At 38.2% G+C, this 22,474-nt stretch overlaps 1 protein-coding gene across 1 annotated transcript in view; it reads left to right on the top strand.

The window, feature by feature from the left end:
- The window catches only part of LOC119953540 (guanine nucleotide-binding protein G(q) subunit alpha-like), a 49,755-nt gene extending 31,814 nt beyond the window's left edge, over positions 1 to 17,941 (top strand). Inside the window, exons 4-6 of the mRNA XM_038777911.1 lie at positions 1,935 to 2,064; positions 8,372 to 8,525; positions 10,351 to 17,941. Of these exons, the coding sequence (XP_038633839.1) occupies positions 1,935 to 2,064; positions 8,372 to 8,525; positions 10,351 to 10,541 (475 nt within the window). The 3' untranslated portion in view covers positions 10,542 to 17,941. The remainder of the gene's footprint in view (positions 1 to 1,934; positions 2,065 to 8,371; positions 8,526 to 10,350) is intronic.
- The last annotated feature ends 4,533 nt before the right edge of the window (positions 17,942 to 22,474 follow it).

Here is a 22,474-nt window from a genome sequence, read left to right as displayed (position 1 = left end):
TAATCCGGGACCTTAACAAAAATTAGGGTTCTGGTCCAGACCTATAACATTTGTATTCTTGCACATTTTCATTTGACTGAGCAATTGGTGAGGAATTATCACAATGAGGCCAATAGCAGATGTGAACCTATTGGTAAACGTTCCTGATTTTCGCAATAGGGCAGGAGAAAGGAAGGATTGATTCCATCCCAGTTACCATAATTAATAGCAAAAGTTCGGGAAGATTTAGCAGTGTTGTTTGGATTACGTACTCTTGACCTACAGTTCCCCTGCCACCACCGCCCCAATTTTGTAAGGACCATTAATTTAAGAATTACTTTATTCCCCTTTCCTATCTATTTCAGCTTCCTGCATAAAGCAAACTGGCCAAGCGGATGGTCTTCTCTTGAGTCAGCTCATCACATTTTGTTTATCCCTCTTTTGGTAAAGTGCATGGTCCTCCAGTTGGTATTTCCGTAAAGGTGGAAATTCACTGATTTTGGAGGAACTAATCTGCAGCTCTCCACTGTTTTATGATGTTCACCGCTTTCCTGTCATCCCATTCTGACAGCTGTAAGTAGGCAATCATATGAAACTATTGACGACTTGCATTTTTATAATAATTTTAAAACAGTAAAACATCCCAAGGCACTTCACAGGAGCATAAACGGACAAAAAACATTAACCGGTGTAAGAGTATCTTTTAACTCGAGGTGGTGTTTGTACCAAAAAAACCTACATAGCTTCAACTCAGGATTTTTGGAGCATGCATTAAACTACAGGAAAGGTGGTCTCTTGAGATTTTACACCTTATCAGGACCTACAAATTCAAAATGTGGTGACATGATATGCTTTTTGCAGCTATTCTGGACTGCATGGTGCTCTGCCACGGATAACCTTTTGCCATTTTTTTTACATTGTTTATAATTCCTCTTGTTAATCTTTCAACTGCATTTGCATTGTATTTCCCTTACAGTAATCAGAGGAATTGAGAAACATTTTGACAGCTGTGGCTCTTACTGTAATGTGTTATATTTTAATCCATATGTAAAGCGTGCTGAAAGTAAATTATTCTTCCAATCCCAATTGTAAAATTAGCTAGGATTTGTCCTTTTTGTGCTGAGGATTTGAGCATATTCCATTCAGAAATGTAGTTTCGATATAATTCTGGTGTCAATCCAAATATATTGAAATAACTAGAAGTTTAAAAATTGCAAATTTTTGTCCCATTTGTGTCCGTCTTTTCCCTCCGTCCAAGCAAAATCATTCTAATTACCCTGTTTTCAATATTCCCACATCCCCTTTTCCATCATCTACCTATTTTGAATGTTGACATTTCTGCCTCAATCACAAAGCCTGGAACTGAATGCCCCAATGTAAAGAATGTCCTCTATCTGCATCACCAATATTTAATCTTCTATCTATGGGCCTTGTTTTTGAGCCCACAACCACCGGAAATAGTTTGCTTTTATATAGTCTGTCTCCTCCTGTCTGAATTTTTCACACTTGTTTCATATCATCCTATCAATAGTGTCCAAATAAAAACATGTTTTTCAAACAGGCCTTCATATTTCCACCCGTCTGCCATCACCTTGGTGCACTTGCATTGTGCACTCTCTAAAGCCTCAATATATGTTTCCTGTTATGTGGAGTTCAATACTGCACATGCGTCTCTAACTTTCTAAGCTTTAATAGAATTTTTTTTTGTTGAAGAAAAAAATGCAAACCTGGGTTTTAAACATTTTTTTCCACTTTATCAAGTGGTTGCCCTTTCTGGGAAAATCAGCCACGGGAATATTGTGCAAAGCATAGAAAACAAATACTAATCAATCCCTATACGAGTGATATACATAATTGTTTTTAAATTTAATGTATCATAGGATGATAATTGGTGACAATTTATTATTTTATGAATAATTTTATGAAGTATTACTTCATTGTACTTTGTTTTTTAGAATGGTGGACGTCGGAGGCCAGCGGTCAGAAAGAAGGAAATGGATACATTGCTTTGAAAACGTGACATCCATCATGTTTTTAGTAGCACTTAGCGAATACGACCAGGTTCTTGTAGAATCTGATAATGAGGTGTGTGGATTTTTAAAGCGTGAGTCTTAAACTAATGTTGCATTTGTCACATGAGAGTACCTTTAAGAAATAGGTGTTTATAAATGGGTGTGTATATAAATATCTGTAGTGAGAGTACCTTTAAGAAATGGTGTTTATTACTGCAGTGATGTCAGAGAGTGGGTGGAGCTGGGCTGTCTGTCAGCTTTTTGCTTTCGTTTTTGAGCAGGCTGCAGGGTGTGTTTTAGTTTTGTTTCCAGAGCTGGATAGCTGCAGTCACAGCCAGAAGCTGTATGAATCTCTCTCTCTAATCTAAAGACTGTATATCGATCCTGGTGATTTAAAAACTAATAACAGTAGTGACTTTAACCTGGTGTGCTTCTGGTAAAAGGTGTTTTAAGTCGTATGGATGTTAAAAGGAAAGCTTAAAGGATTACTTGGTATTGTAGTCTTTGGGGGTTGTATTTCAATTATAGGTTGCTAAGATGCTCACTATGTTTTAAAAGGTTAACTTGAGTTCATAGAATAAACATTGTTTTGCTTGAAAAAATACTTTAACATTTCTGCTGTACCACACCTGTAGAGTGGGCCGTGTGCTCCCCATACCACAATCTAGTAAAAGTTGTGGGTCAGGTGAACTCCATCATACACTTTGGAATTCTCTAAACCCTGGCCCATAACAAATTGGGGCTCGAGGGGGATAAAGTCTATCTATTGGATTGGCTTTGTGAACTTAAAGACAGTGAGGGGTGAGCATATTGTGGTTGCTTTTCAGGTGTGGTATTCTAGTTTAAGTAGGGAGTCTGTTGTGGACAATAGCTCTTTCAGAGACTCTGAAGTTTTTCGGGGTGGAGACGGTCACACGCAATACCTTACGGACAGAGACTAAAAGCAGACTTTTAGATTTGGCAAAAATATTGCAGTTAACATTACCTGACAAAATGTGAAAAGATTAGGTAATTATGGCGGTGGCTAAGCATTTAAAGTTGCCTGAGATACAGTTTGACTCATTGGAAATGGCAAAAGTTCAATTACAAATCAAACAAATGGAACATGAGAAAGAATTAAAGCAGCTTGAATACAAAAGAGAGGATAAAGAAAGAGAGAGAGAGAGCGGAGAGAGAGAGAGACGAAAAAGAAAAGGAGAGAGAAGGAAGCAGAAAAGAAAGAATAGCCCTAGCAGAACAAAAGGAAAGAGAAAGGGAGATACAGATCAGGGAAAAAGATAAAGAGAGAGAGTTTGAACTTCAGAAAATGGCCATGAAACATGACAGTCAGTTAAAATTGGCAGACGTAAAGGGAAACGTACAGTTGGATGATAGTGGTGAGGATAGTGAGAAAGAGCATCAACGTTGAAGGCTTGGTGGGAATCTATTTAAATATGTCCAAGCATTGCCAAGGTTTGACGAGGAGGTAGAAGCCTTTTTCATTTCATTTGAGAAGGTAGCTAAACAAATGAAATCGTCACAGGACATGTGGGTATTACTGATTCAAACAAAGCTGGTAGGTAGGGCTAGTGAAGTGTTTGCATCACTACCGGAGGAAGTATCTGCAACGTATGAGGAGGTGAAAAATTCCATCTTAGGTGCATATGAACTAGTGCCTGAAGCCAACAGACAAAGGTTTAGAAATTTAAGGAAAGAATTTGGTCAAATATACATGGAGTTTGAAAGGCTCAAACAGAGTCATTTTGATAGGTGGATAAGGGCTTTGAAAAGGGACCAAACGTATGAAGCTCTCAGAGAAATTATACTTTTGGAGGAGTTTAAAAATTCAATTCCTGAAGTAGTGAGAATTCATGTGGAAGAGCAGAGGGTTAAAACAGCGAGATTAGCAGCAGAAATGGCAGATGATTATGAATTAGTTCATAAATCAAAGCTTGGTTTCCGACATCAGTTTCAGCCTGTGAGGGATAGAAACTGGGGACTTGAGAAATACTCAAGTGGTAAAGGTAAAGGTGATCTGATGGGAGATAATAAGGAGAGTGTACCTCCGATTAAAGAAGAAATCCAGAAGGGTGGAAAAGAAATGAAAAGTTTCAAATGTTTTCACTGTAATAAACTAGGCCATGTAAAGTCACAGTGTTGGTGTGTTGAAGGAAGGCTGATGTGGTAAAACAGGATAAGATGGTGGAGTTTGTTAAAGTGGTAAAGGAAAGCCCAAGTGAATCGAAGGAGGTGCAAATGATTGTACAGCCTGATCAAGAGGTAATTGATAAGAAGGTGCCAGATCTCTCTAAAGAATTCACTTGTGTGGGTAAAGTTTACCTGTGTTTCAGGAGGAGCAGGTAAAGAAGTCACAATTTCAAGAGATACGGGAGCTAGTCAATCTTTAATGGTAAGAGATGAGGAGTTATGTAGTATGGGAAGAATGTTGCCAGAAAAGGTGGTAATATGTGGAATCCAGGGTGAGAGGAGTAGTGTTCAATTATATAAGGTAAGGTTGGAAAGTCCAGTGCAGAGTGGTGAAGTGGTAGGAGGAGTAATAGAGAAACTATCTTGTCCAGGAATACAGTTATCTTGGGTAATGATATAGCTGGATCGCAGGTGGGAGTGATGCCTACTGTGGTTGATAAGCCGGTGGAAAATTAGACAACTGAAGTTTTGAAGGACGAATATTCTGGGATTTTTCCGGATTGTGTAGTAACAAGGTCGCCACGTCACAGGTTAAGACAAAAGGAGAAATCAAAGAGTGAAGATGAAGTTGGAGTGCAATTATCAGAAACGATTTTTGATCAGATGGAGGATGAGGCGGATACTTTTAGTTCAGGAAAATTGGCAGAGTTGCAACAGAAAGATATAGAAATAAAACTGATGTATCAGAAAGCATACACGGAAGAGGAATCTGAGTGTATACCAGAGTGTTATTACCGTAAAAGTGATGTCTTGATCCGAAAATGGAAACCTTTACATATGCAGGCGGATGAAAAGTGGGCAGAATTTCATCAAGTATTATTGCCGGGAGGGTATAGAAAGGAGGCGTTGTGAGTTGCACATGAGGTACCAGTGGGAGATCATTTGGGAATAAGGAAAACTAAAGCTAAAATCCAGAAACACTTTTATTGGCCTGGACTACGTAAAGATGTAGTTAAATTTTGTCAGTCATGTCACATATGTCAAGTGATAAGGAAACCTGAAGCAGTGATAAAACCACTGCCCTTAATACCCATTCCAGCATTTGAGGAACCTTTTACAAGGGTCCTAATTGATTGCGTAGGACCGCTTCCGAAAACAAAAAGTGGGAATCAATATCTTTCGACTATAATGGATGTGTCTACTAGGTTTCCAGAGGCCATTCCAGTACGTAATATTACAGCTAAAAAGATTGTGGAGGAATTGCTTGAATTCTTTACTAGATATGGACTACCCACAGAAATACATGGACTACCCACAGAATTACAATCGGATCAAATTTTATCTCAAGGTTATTCAAAGAAGTTATGGATAGTTTGGGAATAAAACAATTTAAATCAACTGCATACGTTCCAGAATCACAGGGAGCGTTAGAAAGGTGACATCCAACATTAAAGATAATGTTGAAGGCTTATCGTATCGATTATCCAGAAGTTGGGATAAAGGAATTCCATTTGTATTGTTTGCAAATAGGGATGCTCCTAATGAGTCAACCAGATTTAGTCCTTTTGAACTAATTTTTGGTCATAAGGTAAGAGGACCACTTAAATTGATTAAGTGAAAATTGGCGAGTGAGAAATCAGAAATTACATTATTGGATTACATGTCAAATTTTAAATAGAGCAGGTGAATTGGCTAAACAACATTTGAAAGTTGCACAAAATGTGATGAAACGGGTCGCAGACAAGAAATTCAAAGTTCGTAATTTTTCCAGTGGAGATAAAGTTTTAGTATTGTTACCAGTGGTAGGTGAACCTTTAAAAGCTAGGTTTTGTGGACCGTATCAGATTGAAAGGAAATTAAGTGAGGTAAATTATGTGGTAAAAACACCAAATAGAAGGAAGACTCAATGAGTGTGTCATGTGAATATGCTTAAAAGGTACTTTGAAAGGGAAGGAGAAAAAATGGAGGTTTTAATGATTCTAACTCAAAGTGACGAACGAAATCCAGATGACTGTGAATTCGACATACCTCAAATTAAATTGGAAAATTAGGTCTTCTTAAAAATTAGGATAAATTGTTGTTATCTTCCAAAGGAAAAACAAACTGACCTGAAATAGTTATTGATATCACATGGGCATATTTGTGGAGATAAATTGGGAAGCACTAAAATGGCTATACATGATATAGATCTGGGAAATGCTGTTCCAATCAAACAACATCAATACAGACTTAACCCTTTAAAATTGGCACAAGTTAACAAAGAGATTGAGAGTATGCTTAAAAATGGCATAATTGAAGTGGGTTGCAGCCAATGGAGCTCACCCATAGTAATTGAACCCAAACCAGACGGTACCCAACGGTTGTGTGTGGACTATTGAAAGGTTAATGCAGTTACAAGAACGGACTCTTATCCTATCCCACGTTTGGAGGATTGCATTGAGAAAGTGGGACAATCAGCTTTTATTTCCAAACTGGATTTACCTAAAGGTTACTGGCAGGTACCTTTATCCGAAAGGGCGAAGCAGATTTCAGCTTTTGTGAAATTAATTATATACCAATTCAACATTTTGCCATTTGGCATGAAAAACACCCCAGCCGCATTTCAACGGTTAACTAACAAAGTTGTTTCTGGATTACCCAATTGTGCAGTGTACATTGACGATCTGGTAATTTTCAGCCAGACATGGAAAGAATATTTGAAATATCTGATGGAGTTATTCGATCGACTTCAGGAGGCAGGTTTGGTGATAAACCTAGCCAAAAGTGAATTTGGAAAAGCCCAAGTCACTTTCCTTGAGGAGTTTCCGATACCCTCAAGACGAAGGGAAATATTGCGATTTCTTGGCATGAGTGGATTTGATCGAACATTTGTGCAAAGGTTTTGTAGCATGAATGCTCCACTGATGGACTTGCTGAAGAAACGTCGGAAATTGCAGTGGACAACGGACTTTCAACAGGCATTTGACTGCCTGAAAGCTGTGATAACCAATGCTCCTGTGTTGGAGAATTCTAAGGGACTCTGTGATCAGATTAAACTAAAGTACCTGACTTTAAAGAGAAATGTCGAGGCGTAGAGAAATGGACGGTTCGTGCAGAGACCATCTTGTTCAAAGAGACTCAGTCGAGAAGGATTTCAGTTGGAGGAAGAAGAACAAAAATGGACTATATTATGCATGGACCTGTTTGCATGTGTTGTTTTTTTTTTTGAAACAAAAAAGTATATTTAATGTCTGCATTTCTTAAAGGATAGTGAAAAATGAAACAATCTTGAAGTTGATGGTTTATTTTTTTGCTTGGGGTGAGTGTCATGTGAGAGCACCTTTAAGAAATGGGTGTTTATAAATGGGTGCGTATATAAATATCTGTAGTGAGAGTACCTTTAAGAAATGGGTGTTTATTACTGCAGTGATGTCAGAGAATGGGTGGAGCTGGGCTTTCTCAGCTTTTTACTTGTGTTTTGAGCAGGCTGCAGGGTGTGTTTTAGTTTCGTTTCCAGAGCTGGATAGCTGCAGTCACAGCCAGAACGTGCATGAATCTCACTCTGTAATCTAAAGACTGTAAATCGATCCTGGTGATTTAAAACTAATAACAGTAGTGACTTTAACCTGGTGTGCTTCTGGTAAAAGGTGTTTTAGTCGTGTGGAGGTTAAAAGGAAAGCTTAAAGGATTACTTAGTGTTGTAGTCTTTGGGAGTTGTATTTCAATTATAGGTTGCTAAGATGTTCACTATGTTTTAAAAGGTTAACTTGAGTTCATAGAATAAACATTGTTTTGCTTTAAAAAATACTTTTCCATTTCTGCTGTACCACACCTGTAGAGTGGGCCGTGTGCTCCCCATACCACAATCAAGCAAAAGTTGTGGGTCAGGTGAACTCCATGATACACTTTGGGGTTCTCTAAACCCTGGCCCATAACACATTTGAGACCAAAGTACTTAAATGCCAAAACATGAACTGAGAAGTACTTTAGCAGATTGAAAATATTGTATGTCGGAATGCAATGTGAAAAAATAAATTGTGTGGTACTGGTAAATTTTAGGACTCTCCTGTTTGAATATTTACATCTAAGGAAACTAATTTAATGATTTAAAATCATAAATGAATTTTGAAACACTCATTATTAGAAACCTTTCTGAAAATGTGTGAAATAAAGTTTGCAATACATGCCACATCATGGTCAGTTGAGTTTAAGATCAAAGTGCCAGAAACATTTGGTGTAGCTTTCAGCCGTTATCCTTACAACTGTCTTTCCAGAATCGAATGGAGGAGAGCAAAGCACTATTTAGGACGATAATCACATATCCCTGGTTTCAAAACTCCTCAGTCATTCTCTTCTTAAACAAGAAGGACCTCCTGGAAGAAAAGATTATGTACTCCCATTTGGTTGACTACTTTCCAGAGTTCGATGGTAAGTAGTGAATCCCTGGATGTCAAATTTTTTTTGAGAGTTTGGGAAAGTTGGGGACAAAAATAGCAATCTTGAACAGAGGGTGGAGTATTCCGAATTTGAAGCCTGCTTGTGAGATCATTGCACAATGGTAAGTGGGCGAAAGAAATATGTTGAATTTTGTGGTTAAATGGTTAGCAAGAAATAGAATGTACAGGAATATCAAAAAGGTGTTGAATATATATTACATTTCAGAACTGTTAGTTTTGTCTTCTCTTTTGAACCAGTTGTTTCTACTGCAAGTTTTGCATAAATAATCTATTTTATCAAGTTTGATTAAGTGTTGGTTTTGCACCATTACTGCTTTTGTTTATTGGCAGTTTTTGTTCTATCCAATCATGGTATAAATTGTTTAACATATGTTTGTACTTTTAATAGTGGAAACATATTAAATTTTTGTCAAGCAATTGTGAGCAATACTTTGATTTCACCAGGTTATTGACTTGCATAGTGAGAGATGCCAGACTTGTCCCTGCTCTCCATCTGAAACATAGCTGATTACTGCTTGCCTTTTGGTATGACACTCGTGGAAGCTGCTTGTTATTGGCTCAGCTTGCTCTCTTCTATTAAGCTACTGGAAAAACATTGAATAAACCAGAAACTCACCTCTATGTATCCCAGTTACCACCTTTCTCAAATTTGTGACTGATCTATACGGCGTTTGTGTGAAGCTAGTGGTGGTGATTGGGGAAATTGCAGGTTTATCATTGGATTTTGTTGGATCGGGGGATAGAAATTGCACTAATTTTTACCTTAAAGGCTGTCTTAAAAATCTGCACAGTGTTTTGCTGTTTAGTAGAATTAGCTTATTTGCTCCATATGTGGATAATAATTCCCTATAATGGAGAAATCCTAGTGAAATAAATCTAGACTGAAATTCAAGCCATTTGTAATTACATTCTGATCCTCTAGGTTATATTATATTCCTGAGATTACTTTCCAGTACCATAATCTTGAAAATCTCCGTGTAAAGGAGTGGTTGTTGTCTTTTGCCAGCAGTGTCACTTAAAATTCTATACCATTGACGTATGATAATTCTAAATTTTAGTCACTGCATATCATGCAGGTGATGATCACGTCTGAATTTGATGGGTTTTGTATCGACGAACAGCGAAGAAGATTGACACTTCTACAGCTACACATTAGGCAAAATCTCCCACAAAGCCAGTTCACACATGCATGGCCTGGCAGGTCACAGCAGTGTGGCTGGTTTACAGGATGATCATCTGCACATTAGAAAAATATATACCAAAAGAACATTTAAGCTTTCCCATAATCTGAGCTGCAATATAATGACATCAGTAATTTAGTTGCAGTGGCGGTGTTCAACGCAGTATGATAGAATTTGCTGTGCAGAAGGAGGCCATTCAGCCCATCGGGTCTGCACTGACCCTGGGAAAGAGCACCCTATGCCTCCACCCTATCCCCAGTAACCCCACCTAACCTTTTTGGAAACTACAGCGGCAATTTAGTATGGCCAGTCCACCTAACCTGCACGTCTTTGGACTGGGAGGAAACCGGAGCAGCCGGACGAAACCCATGCAGTCATGGGGAGAAAGTGCAAACTCCACTCAGACAGTCACCCGAGGCTGGAATTGAAAGTGGGACCCTGGAGCTGTGAGGCAGCAATGCTAGGCACTGTGCCGCCCCACATCATTGTAACAAAATTATTAATTGCTTCCTGGGTATTACAATGTTTAATATATAGTGTTTTAAAGCAATGCAGCCTTCATGTCTTGTGAAGAAAAAAGAAAGTCAGTTGCTATTTTGTACATGTGTTTTCTAGGTCCTCAGAGAGATGCACAAGCTGCTCGGGAATTCATTCTGAAGATGTTTGTTGACCTGAACCCAGATAGTGACAAAATCATCTACTCTCACTTCACATGTGCCACAGACACAGAGAACATACGTTTCGTCTTTGCGGCTGTCAAAGATACAATTCTACAGCTGAACCTGAAGGAGTACAATTTGGTCTGACCGGACCAAAGAAAAGGAAAAAAGAAAATTTAAACCATAATGACCGCAATTGTTATGATCTGTGAAGTTTGCAAACTGTTAATTGTCATCCTGGATTCTTGTCTATGTGTGTCCACAGAGTTGTAGCTTCTTTTAAAACAAAAATGGTTTTATTCAATGCAGGGGCAGGGGGACACATTTTTAAGATGCATCTTTTTGGGTGCCAATCTACATTTCCATTTTTTTTGTTTCAAATATCGCTTAATAACTAGCTGTATAACAGATAGTTGGCTTGAGCTGCAATCTCTTTAATGCTTGTTCAAATGAAGAATAGCAGGTGTTCTTCCACTTGCCAAATCAAAATGCAATGCCATTCCCGCTCGATGCTCTTTCAGTTATGCTGGCCTTCTGCTGTCTGATCACAGATAAACCCTGTGCTGCACAGTGGTGATGTTTCAGGACTCTGTCTGACAGAAACCAAGCCATCACTTGCATAATTGATGTACTGTTACTGGTTTATTTGGTTTTTTTTTCTGATCAATGAGAAAGTATTGATACTGTGATTTATTTTTTGATTTTTTTTAAAAATAAATTATTGATGTTATACATATAGTTTGCTACTTGCTGTATTTCAGCCATGGACTACAAAGATGGGAGCTCACTAACAATAGAAGGTTGAGCAAATATCATGGGGAAAGGGGGGGAGGGGGGGCGGGAATTTGCTCAAGTACTTAGAAACCTGAGAAGTGGAAATAATGATTACTTGGCAAACAAATGAAGCCAAATCTAGTATAAAGAAATAAGTGTATTTATCTAATTTATGGACCAGTATACTTAGGCTTGATTTCAGATCAGAATGTTTCTGTACGAGTTGGTTTACAGATACTCAGCTGTTGCCAAACTTTAATTTTTTTTTAACTGCTGTACACTACAATGGCAAGTTATGGCGTTTTTATTTAGGATGACTTGCTAAACTAAAGTATGTTGACAGTTTATGCTAATTTTATTCAGATGAGGGGTTTTAACCTTGAAAGTTTTTAATAGCAGGATAGTTTTATGCAGTCAGGTACTTTTACAGATTTTTTAAAATATAGGTATGATATCAGGCCTGTTTGAAAAGAAAACCTCCGTCTGTGTTTCATAGGAATGCAGGTGCCAAGAAAGTTGCACTACACAGCTCTTAATTTGTGTGATTTCTCTCTACAAAGGTGAAAGGATGGCTTTTATAACTGCTGCACAGTGCCATAAATACCTTATGTTAAAATGTTTTCACCTCTCCAAATGAATATTGGGACTACTTTGTATTGTTAAAAGTTGAAAGCTCCCACACTAGTGACTTGCATATTGTGGTATAGCAGAAATGGCATGTGTTTAGGAAAAACTGGTATCTGTGCTTTTTTTTGTTTCTTTTCATGTAATTGGAGATGTATATTTTCCTGCATTCAAATCATTGTGCTGCTGCCCACTCAGTCTCCTCAGTAACTTTCCTGGATTATGCATTTTCATTGTAGCTGCTAGCTTCACCAGCAGGAAATGGCCTGTCATTTGCTCTAGATGTTTTTCCAACAAAAAGGCTCTACATCCAAAATTGTAATTGCTGATTTAATACTAAATGGATCTTCTCACACTAAAACAACGGGATTAAGTTAAACAGACTAGAATGAGTTAGAACAACAGTTATGAGATGCAGCATTTTACCTTTTATTTGACTATAATCGAATAAATGCATTTTCAAGTATCACTGTTCAAAATTATAACTTTAGCTAATTGATTTCTGTTGTATTTTGTAATGATGGCTGATTCAGAACTAAGTAAACTTAGTTTGATTGTAACAATATTTCAAATGTGGTCGAAATTGTAATTTGGTCAGCTGTGAATTTGATATAATCAAGTGTAATGGTGAGAATTGTACTTTGGTCCTAAAATGTTGTTGTGTCTGAACAATAGTTTATTCGTAATTCATTGTAGAAAGAGAGGACAGTAAATGCTAAAGATTTTGATTGGAAGATCTGTGTTAAAACAGGTGGCAGCAAGAAACTGTTTTTTTCAACCCAAACATCAACTCATTTTAATTTATAAATGATTTATAGACTTTACTCTCAAAAGTCTAGAAAACTCTGTGTGGCATTTATATTACAGAATCTTATTTTTGGTGACTAATGTGACTTCACCTTCAGTTGTAGTTACTATAAATTCAATTCCCTTTCTGAAAATTGACTTTTAAAATTAGAAGTTTGCCATATGTGAGTAGGTGTATATAAAATGTTAAAGGGGCACCATTTGAATTAACATACCCTGTCCGATCTTGTGCTCCTACCCGTGGCAAATCCTAAGCAATTCGAAAACTCCAAAATTACATTTTGAGTTTTCAAGAGTTGTTGCATATGGGAGTTATAGCTGTCATATACATTTGACTTCATTTAAAATACCTTGAATGTCAGGTAAGGCTGATAATTGAAGGAGAATTATGATTGTATTTTCTAAGTTTTAATTTATTTCTGGTCTACTTAGGCTGTTGTTAAAACAGGCCAATATTCTGTACACTACAAACCATTACTAAACACTCCAGTACTCTGCAAAATGTTATTGTTTCTGGAAAAAACTAAATGTCATTGTTTTAATAAACCAATGTAGTAATATGGCCTGAGGTTTCCTTAACTCTTGAGTTTACATGAAAGGTCTTGGGAGTTTTGACAGGACTAGAATGTGTTAATGCTTACGTTTGCTCAGTTAGGGAAAAGGAACAATATTCTTTTCAAGAAAATTGATTGGGAGAAAGTAAAGAGGAAGTCTATCTGTATTGAATTCTGTGGCAGTGAAGTGAAGCAGAGTGCCTTACCTAATCCTAAACTGAATTATTTGCCCGTAATGTATGTGCTTAGTTTTATTCTATAGAGCTAGAACAAAGATTGTTAGTTAACTATTGATTCTTCCTCTGTCCCCCTTGTAATTACCACTTGTAATTTTGACAATCCAAAAAATGATGATGAACTGCCAGATACCTGTGCATCTGTGCAATTCAGCAGTGGAACCAAAATGTCATGAAATCTTCACAAAGGTAGAGAATGTGGGAATGTTATACTTCCTGGTAGAGGTTTGGGGAAAGCTAGGTTTGCTGGATAAAACTTTTGTTATCCTGGCTGAGTAATCTAAGTATCTGAAACTTGGTCATATAGTAGAATAAAAGCTTTACTTGAAAGCATGTGGTATGCAGCTAAATCTGATACATAATAAAATATGCATGTCTTCAATTGGGAATATTGTGTAGAAATTTGCCCACACGTGACCTATATTGGTCATATACTGATGTTTTTACGGAATTTAATTACAGAAGGAGCTTGTTTGCCACATTGTGCCCTTTCCGGTAGTAGCAATCCTTTTTACTCATTCAGTAGGAATGATTTAATTAACCCAAAATGAATACCTTCTGTGTATAATGTATATTATGTATTTTTCCTTTGCCTGAATGATATTGGACAAATTTGGAATTTACAGTGAATAATGCTGCTTCAGATTACTTGGTGTCTGCAGCAGCATATTATGTTCTAAACTTTTCAACATCTAATTTTTCAGAAAGAATGTCATTTTTGCCGAATTAGGTATTGGTTTCAGAGAAAGTAAAAATTCTGGAACTGAACTTCCGGTGTGCGTACAGTATCAAATGTAACACCATGTTTTATTTTAATATCAAAGGGGAGACGACATTATTCTTGAATGATCTCATTTTGATATTACACTAAGCAATTTTCTACTGTGGGCTGATGGCGATCTTTTAGCTGAAAGCGTCTGACTAACACCTCCCCAAGTCCCTTAGAAAGGAAAAACTGACTTTTTTTTAAGCGTAGTTTGTTTACAGTAGTTGTGGATTTGATGGATAGTTGCAGAACATGTAGCTTTTGCACATGTTACCCATCTTTAGCCAGGATTATTCAGTTCAAGACAGCATACGTTCAAGGCGGCATACGTTTTATCACAGTCGAAATTCAAGCCGAACATTTTCAAATGTAAACAAAGCATTAATTTTCAATTCTAATATTTGACAAGAAAGTATAGCTTGTTTTAACCTAAAAGCCAGCCAGCCTGTGTAAATAATATTTTGATTCACTTTATACCCTTTGCCATCCAGAGTTTCCAATGGAAAATTCCTTTCCCTTTGGATTTTTAAAAATAAAACACAAATTTTAAACTAACTGGGTGATCCATGTGTAGCCCTGGGTTCTGTGCAGATTTCAGTATGTTATGCAAATCTTGCGTGCATGATGTTGAGAACATGGACCCATAGTCAGAAAAGGTGACACAATGCATAGTGTTGGGATACCAATTTACACTCTTTGCACAATTTCCTTTGTGAATATGGGTCCCTGTGTGAGGAGAAATAATTTACCAAATTGTGGGTGGTAGGTAGTTATAACTTTTACCCAGATTTGCAAAAAAATGTACAAAATGTATGTAGCGTACGCTTGCATGATATAGGAAACTAAAAATGGGAAATGTCTCTTTTCTATTGTATTTAAACCAGGGGACCAAGCTTCTGTCGCAAATCCTATTTTAATTTTAGTCTTATACCTTGTGGAGGACTAGAAGGCTTCTTGATTTAAAAAAATATATTGTTGGCATATTAGCAATTGCATTATAATAGTAATCTTCCTAGCTATCTGTTCTACAGTATTGAGAGCTGCCTAGGCTATTTTTCCACATCGCTTTCACCATCGTAAGCTTCTGCTTTTGCCAGTATTCTGCAAATATTTTCGGCAAGCAAGTGAGAAATAGGGGATTGAGTGGGCATATTAAATTGAATATACCGTGGTTGATTACTTTTTGCATATTTGATCATTTAGATTATGGTGGAGGAAACACCTTTATGTATAACAATGATGATGTCACAGGTTAGGGATTAGTTCTGTGACATGTGCAAACATTTATTACTACATTAAAATCAGCCATGTAAGTGTTTGTTTCTTGATTCAGAAATGTAGTTTATTGAACTCTAGATTTCTTGGGCTTTTCACACAAGGCAAACCTAAATAAAGGTGCAACTTAAACCCTATTTTACAGTTAATTATTTTGGTTAATTTTTTTTTGAAAGCGTAATTCCTTTTATATTGTCTGCCTTGTTGCATTGTTAATGAGATTGCCAAAAAATAATTTTTATAACTAAAATGCCATTTTTATAATTCATTTATTTAGCATTCTTAAAGCACGTAGTTAATCTTCCTCCGCTTTTCCTCTCTTTCCTTCTCTCTCTCTCTCCTCCGTCACTTTTCTGACCCACCCCCCTCCAGCTTGGCAGTTCCAGCAGGAGAGGAGTGATGAATCCAGTGAACTTTAACCAAGTTCCATGTTTAATTCAAGTGTATGAAGTTGTGCTTACAAATTTTAAATAATAGATAAATGTTTCACTATGTGAACTTGATGGTAATGTTTATGATGCAACATTTGTTCTGTAAAAAGGTATTGACAAATAAAGTGCCAAAGGGTCATTTAGAAAAGGGGATCACTTCAGCTGTGCATTAGAATTTTAACCAGTGCCCGGAATTTCTCATATTCCTGTTGTGTGCTGTTATGGGGAGTTCCCAAAGGTCCAGCAATACTCCCACCAGAAAGAGTAAAGACAACAAATAGTGAATCAGGTTGATTTCTTTGTAGCTCATGGTGACTCTCAATGTAAAGTTTTAGTGTAACCTTGGAAGTCATGTGAAGCGTAGGGTCTTGTATGGAGCAGAGAGGAATATAGGAGAGGAGATTAGAGTTCCTGGTACGGATGGGGGAGAGCATTAGCCCACACTTTGTGCTTCTTATTTACCAATTGTCATCTTTCCATTAATTTTTTTTCTCTCTAGCCTTTCTTCCCAAGACCCCTCACTCTTCTTCTCTACATTCCTACATTCTGCCTCTTTCCAGCTAGGTTATTAGATTTAGTATTAGTTTCTGTTTATTATTAGCTATTATTCGGGAGCCTAGCTGCCCTAACATTCAGAAGGGACATTAAGAATGCTCTATTGATGTTGATGGATCAATATTGTTCTCATAGGGGCTTTGCTGTTCAACTGTGGATACGAGGATAGCCTGTCTTATAATTGTATTTTCTTGATATGGTGGAAAGGGAACAGCACTAAATGTGAACGTGACAACATTCCAACAGGTTTGCAGGCTATAAATAGTGGCACAGGGAGCTAAAATGTAGATGAGCAAGTCAGGACTGAAAAGTCAGAGATAATGGGTCTGTTTACTGAATGCCACTGTTATAGGCACAGCTTTTTAGGGAGCAAAAGTGTGGATTATCTTAACTAACAATGTTGTATCTGTCTGCACATCTTTACACTACGAAGTTGAGAAGCTAACAGTTGCATATCATTTTGGTCAGTCATTGGGAAAGGGTTGGGTGCAAGAGAATATTGAATGAAACATTTGTTTTTTTATTTGAGAAAGTGGCATTTATAGCTACTGCAGAGCCACGGTATTAGTTTATGTAAATTTTGAAGATTGCATTGCTCAATGGTGACAGGAAGATTTAAACTTTGATTGCTAGCATGCTGCCAAGTCGGCAGAAAAAGCTTATGGGGCATTGTTGCCATACAGATATTTGAGTGGGGAGGGACACTGTCGAAACAATCTTTGACTTTACCTAACAGGGCAATTCATACAGAAGCATCCTTGCTATGATTACGGTACGAAAAGCTCCATGTGGAAAAATAAACCTGTCAGCCCTGTGGGAATAATGCATTTTGAGCGGAAAAGTCATCTTAGGCTTCAGTAAGGTTGTGTATCGAATGAATATTATACCTCTGTAGATGTCCTGGCTTCATGCAAAGTAACTGTTCTGTCATGGGTCTGGATTGTTAACATTTTAGTGTTCATTTGGTGGAATATTCAAACTTCATATTTTGTTGTGTATTTCTATGCTTGTAACTTGAAGAAAATTGAAGCATGGCAGCCATCGGCAGTGGTGTATTGAACTAAAATATGTATTACTGATCTTTCACAGATTTTTTTTTTAAGTAAACCAAATGTAAATTATGTAGAATAATGAATTAAAGTGTGCCAAGTCCCTTCTTTGTAGTGCCAGACTCTCTACAAGTGCCAATGTGGTGGAAATTTAGGTTGGACTTGTATATTAGGTCCTATTAAAAGGAAACTTTAAACTATTTAAGAGCTATAACTGCTGTTTTTAAATTGTCATTTTAATGCATGTATTGTTGTATGGGGAGGGGCATCGTTTTTGAAACATAAAAAGAAATCTTGTACAATAATTACCCAAGAAGGGTCTTACTGGTGATTAATACAGTATTTTCCGGCCCTAATTTTGTAATAGTTTAATTTGACCTCTGTTGCTTGACCCTCATGGAAACATGGACTTGATTTTCATATCCTTATCCTGAAATTCTCTGTTTGAAATTGGAATAAATTTTGTTCCTATATGGCTTGCAATTTGTCATTATTTCACTGAAAAATATACTGTATAATCAGGTAACATGTCAGCACTTGCTGATGAAAAAGACAGAGTTTCATTTATAACAGAGCTCATCATTTCTCATGATCTCAAAATGCTGTGAACTGTGGTGACTGTTTCTGTGAACGCAAAGGATGTGGGTACAAGGATTGTTTTTTATTGAAATGTATTTCAAGGATCAGCTTCAGATATTTATTTCTTCGTATTGCAATTAGCTATCTCAGCGACAAATCTATCTTGTTATAATTGCCTTACTTATTCAAAGAAGGTTGTAGACATAGATTATCATCAATGTCCCCACTGGTGAACCATCTTTTCAAAGCTATTGGCCTACTTTATCATTAGAATTCTTCACCTTTAATGCTCAAAAATCATTCTGCCCTTCTCCAGTTTTAAAGATGGCTTCTTGTCTCTGTTTACTTCCTGATATGAACAAGTATGATTTGGCACACAAAATATTTCTTGAAGGGAATCAGTTTCAGTTGGGCATACAATTGAATTGCACAGCTGAGCTGTACTGTTGTGATATACAAGACACTTTTAAAACAAAGCATCTGTTTTAATTGGGAAGTTGCTGCTGTCATTTACTTTGACCATCTGATGAATAACTTCAACTACTCTGCAGGGATGTTTTGAATTTTAAAAAATTTACCTCACCTGGCTAACTTCTTCAGTAAGGTTTAAGGCTGTGATGGAGTTCCTCCTGGAGGTCAACTTTCAGGTTGTGCTGCATTCTCTGGCACAGCATTTTACAAAATCCTCGACTTAAAAACAAGATTTTTTTTAAATCAGGAAATGTCAGTGGTGGATGCATTTGATCAATTGTTCATAACTTGAGGGTTATACAATGCAGCTTAACATGAAATCGCAGCAAAGATTAAATTGAAAGAAAATTGGGATTATGAATGGATTTTGATCTTTTGTACCCAGTCACTGGAGCAACAATCAACAAAACAAATACGACACAGTATGGCTGGACAAAAGCCAAAAGAAAGTACAGGTCAGAAGGTCTGTCAGTACTCTGATCAAAATGGATCTCGAATGTAGTGTTTGCAGCATAACAATGCAAGCTGTGGAGAGTTTACAGTGCAGAGAATAGGAGCCAGGCAAGTGATTGGGTGGTCAGTCAGCCAAGGGGGATAGGGTCCAGAAAGATGGAGGTGGGTCTCATGGACACAGTGAGCTCAGGAAGACAGGAGAAGCTAGAGAAATATATAAGTTGAGGGCTCGGGAAGGGAGAAGTCTGGAATGTTTGGCTCGCTGGGCTTCAGGAAGTGGCGGAGATAGCTGATTGGATGTTCTCTTGGTGTCAGAAATCTATGTTTTCCTTGCACTTGGGAGGTGAGGGTGGAGGAGATGGGCGAGGGGTTTCAGAAAACAGCTTGCAGTAGCGAAAATAAGTCAGGGGTTACCTTTGCATTCCGGCTTGCTGCTGGAATAATAAGCAGTGCAGATGAGAACGGGACCCAATAGTAATTTATATAGTCCAGTACCAGCCTCCCCGGACAGGCGCCGGAATGTGGCGACTTGGGCTTTTCACAGTAACTTCATTGAAGCCTTTTCGTGACAATAAGCGATTTTCATTTTCCTTTCATTTCATTTCATCAGAACCCTGTTAGTCTCCTGTATTGTGATGAAAGTCAGTAGACCTGAAACATTGAGCAATATTTTCCCGCTGGCGGGATCCTCCAGTCCTGCTGATGGCTGGGGCTGGTTTAGCGCACTGGGCAAAATAACTGGCTTTTAAAGCAAGCCAGCAGCACGGTTCAATTCCCGTACCAGCCTCCCTGAACAGGCACCGGAATGTGGCGACTAGGGGCTTTTCACAGTAACTTCATTTGAAGCCTACTTGTGACAAGCAATTTTCATTCATTTCATGGCGACTCTACGCCAATAGAGGAACACCAGGAAACCCCTGTTGACAGCAGTGGGACTGGATAATCCTGCCACCAGTCAATGGCAGGCCATTACCACCGCTGCAGCACATTGGGGGGGTGGTGGGGAGGGTTCAACTGCTGCCCATTAAATCTGCTTTTCTCACATTTGCTACCTGACATGCTCAGTATTTTCCAGCATTTTCTGTTTCTATTCCTAACTTTTTATAATTTTCAGGTTTCCCTAATTCAATTCAGCCAACAGTAAGATGATTAGAGGAGTGAGTACAGACTCAGTTGGCGAGCCTGGAGGTGAAGGTGTCCAGGCCTGAGAGAGGTTGGGCAGAGCAGTAGAGCAATTGGTAGTAACCCTGATTTGGAAAACCTGGAGATGAAGAAGTGCAAAGTGATGCAAGTACAACGGAAGAAGCTGATCGGTGAGTAGATTTTTGGTTTTGGTCACGATCAGGAACAAGCCTTGAGCTGGTTTCTGATAAAATTAGATAATGAATAGAAAGATTCCCATTCTTGCACTGAAAATAATTATTCTTGATGAGGTTTTATGGTGCTGGTAGTCCAGGATTTGAACCTGGGACTTTCAGGTTTGTATTGGCATAGTGATACACTGAAGAATGTCTTTACCCATTTGGAAGGTTATATATCTATTTAAACAATCTTGCATCTATGTGTACATTCTGTCCATTTCTTTTACATTATAAACATGGTTAATGTGGAGCTTCAGTTCAGTGGGGCGATGAGAGAAGTTGGGGTTCTCCTTAGAGCAGAAAACGTTAAATGTAGATCTAATGGAAGTGTTCAAAATCAGGAAGGATATTGATAAGCGAAATAAGGAAAAACTATTTCTCGTTGCAGAGGTTGGTAACGAGGACACAGACTTCATGCAATTAGCAAAAGAAGTAAAGAGTCGCAGATTTGTAGAACCAGCAAACACATGATCTACAATGCTGCTGGCGGACATGGGATTTAAATATTGAAGCATAATTGCTGCTACCTGCGCTGAGTTCCGAGATATATACGACTGAAGCTCTCCACAAGCAATCTCGGTTTAATATTTTGAGGTGATCATCTCTGTTTAGTTGTTTAAGCACTTCCAAAAATCAAGATTGAGAAAACATCATCTGTTCCTGTCAAAGGTGCAGTTAAGGTTTGATTTTTAGAAGAAGGATGATGAATGTAATAGAAATTAATGAGTGTTTGGTTTTAGGTTTGAAGAAAATGGGAAGCTGACGGCTGAACTTTACCTGCCCCTGGCAGGCGTGTTTCCCACATATTTTGGGGGGGGCCTGTTAAATAAGTGCTCTTCCCACCCACCTGCGAGCTCTCCCCTATAATATGGAGTGGGGTTAGGTGGGTTGACCATGGATCAATGTGTGGGGTTACAGGGATAGGGCAGGGAAGTGTGTGGATCGGGATAGGGTGCACTTTCGGAGGATTGGTGCAGATTGGATGGGCTGAATGGCCACCTCCTGCACTGTAGAGATTCTGGGTAAGTATCAAAATTGGCAGCCTGCCCACTGTTTAAGTAATCACTGGATTAATTAACCTTGTTATTAAGCCAATTGATCCTGACAGTACACCGCAGATGCCATAACGCATGTAGAATAGAGAGACAGGCCTTCTTCCTACCCACTCCCTCTCTTAAATCCCCTGTGACCCTCCCTAACCAACCGAAACCCTCCCAGCCCACGACTCCAGCCTTACCTGCTCCAGGGATCCATGGGCCTTGACTGCCTCCTCCACCTCTAGCCCCGACAGAGGCCACTGGCACATTCTTCGAGGTGTCACTCCGATTAGCCAGCAGCTCCAAAGGGTGGGAATTCCACCCCAGTGAAGGGCAAAAGCCCTTCTCAGCCCTTGTTAGTCAACCCTGCAGCACTTTATGGCTGTGGACTATGTCGGCGTGGAGCATGTCTGCTCCATGCCAATGTGATTTCCGTGAGTGCTCTCCGTCAGCGCCTCCGTGTTATTCCACTAAAAGAATGTGTTCCCTAACAGGTGTGGAACAGATTGCAGTTTGGGAAAACCTCTTCGGAAATGTGCCATGAGATTTTTAAATTTCAACTCTAGGAATGAGAAGTGTAGAGAGGATGTAGACCACTGAACACCTCACAAGATGTGGTGCCTGCCTCAGAAATTCGTTTCGGTCTCTTCGTATTTTCTTGCTCTTCACTGTTTTTCCCTTGGTCGTTTGTGCATCATGATATTGTAGATCTCAGTAAAGCAACATTTACATTGGCAAGGCAAATACTGCGAACACTGGAAATCAGAAATAAAAGCTGAAATACTGTACGTTCTTGGAGAGTGACACTGGACTTTGATACCATTGTAAATAGGGTGACCAACTTGATTGTTTAGATTAAGCCAAGAGAACATGTAAAAGAGGCTACATTTTGATAAATTATTGTATTTAATGCATCATTAAAATAGCATAATTCTCATAAGGTGTCGTATATTTTGACATAAAAATTTATCTTTATTGTAATTGCTTACTTCTTGAGTGTTTATGGCCTGCCAACTTAAAATTTCCACATTTCAGCCAAAACGTTTTCCCATCCTTGCTGTGTATAAAAGTCAGCTAATCGCTCCTATGTATTCCCTTGTCTGTCTGT

This window comes from Scyliorhinus canicula, chromosome 18 (assembly GCF_902713615.1).
Source record: "Scyliorhinus canicula chromosome 18, sScyCan1.1, whole genome shotgun sequence".
Classification (NCBI taxonomy): Eukaryota; Metazoa; Chordata; class Chondrichthyes; order Carcharhiniformes; family Scyliorhinidae; genus Scyliorhinus; species Scyliorhinus canicula.
This window is presented reverse-complemented; position numbering and strand designations above follow the sequence as displayed.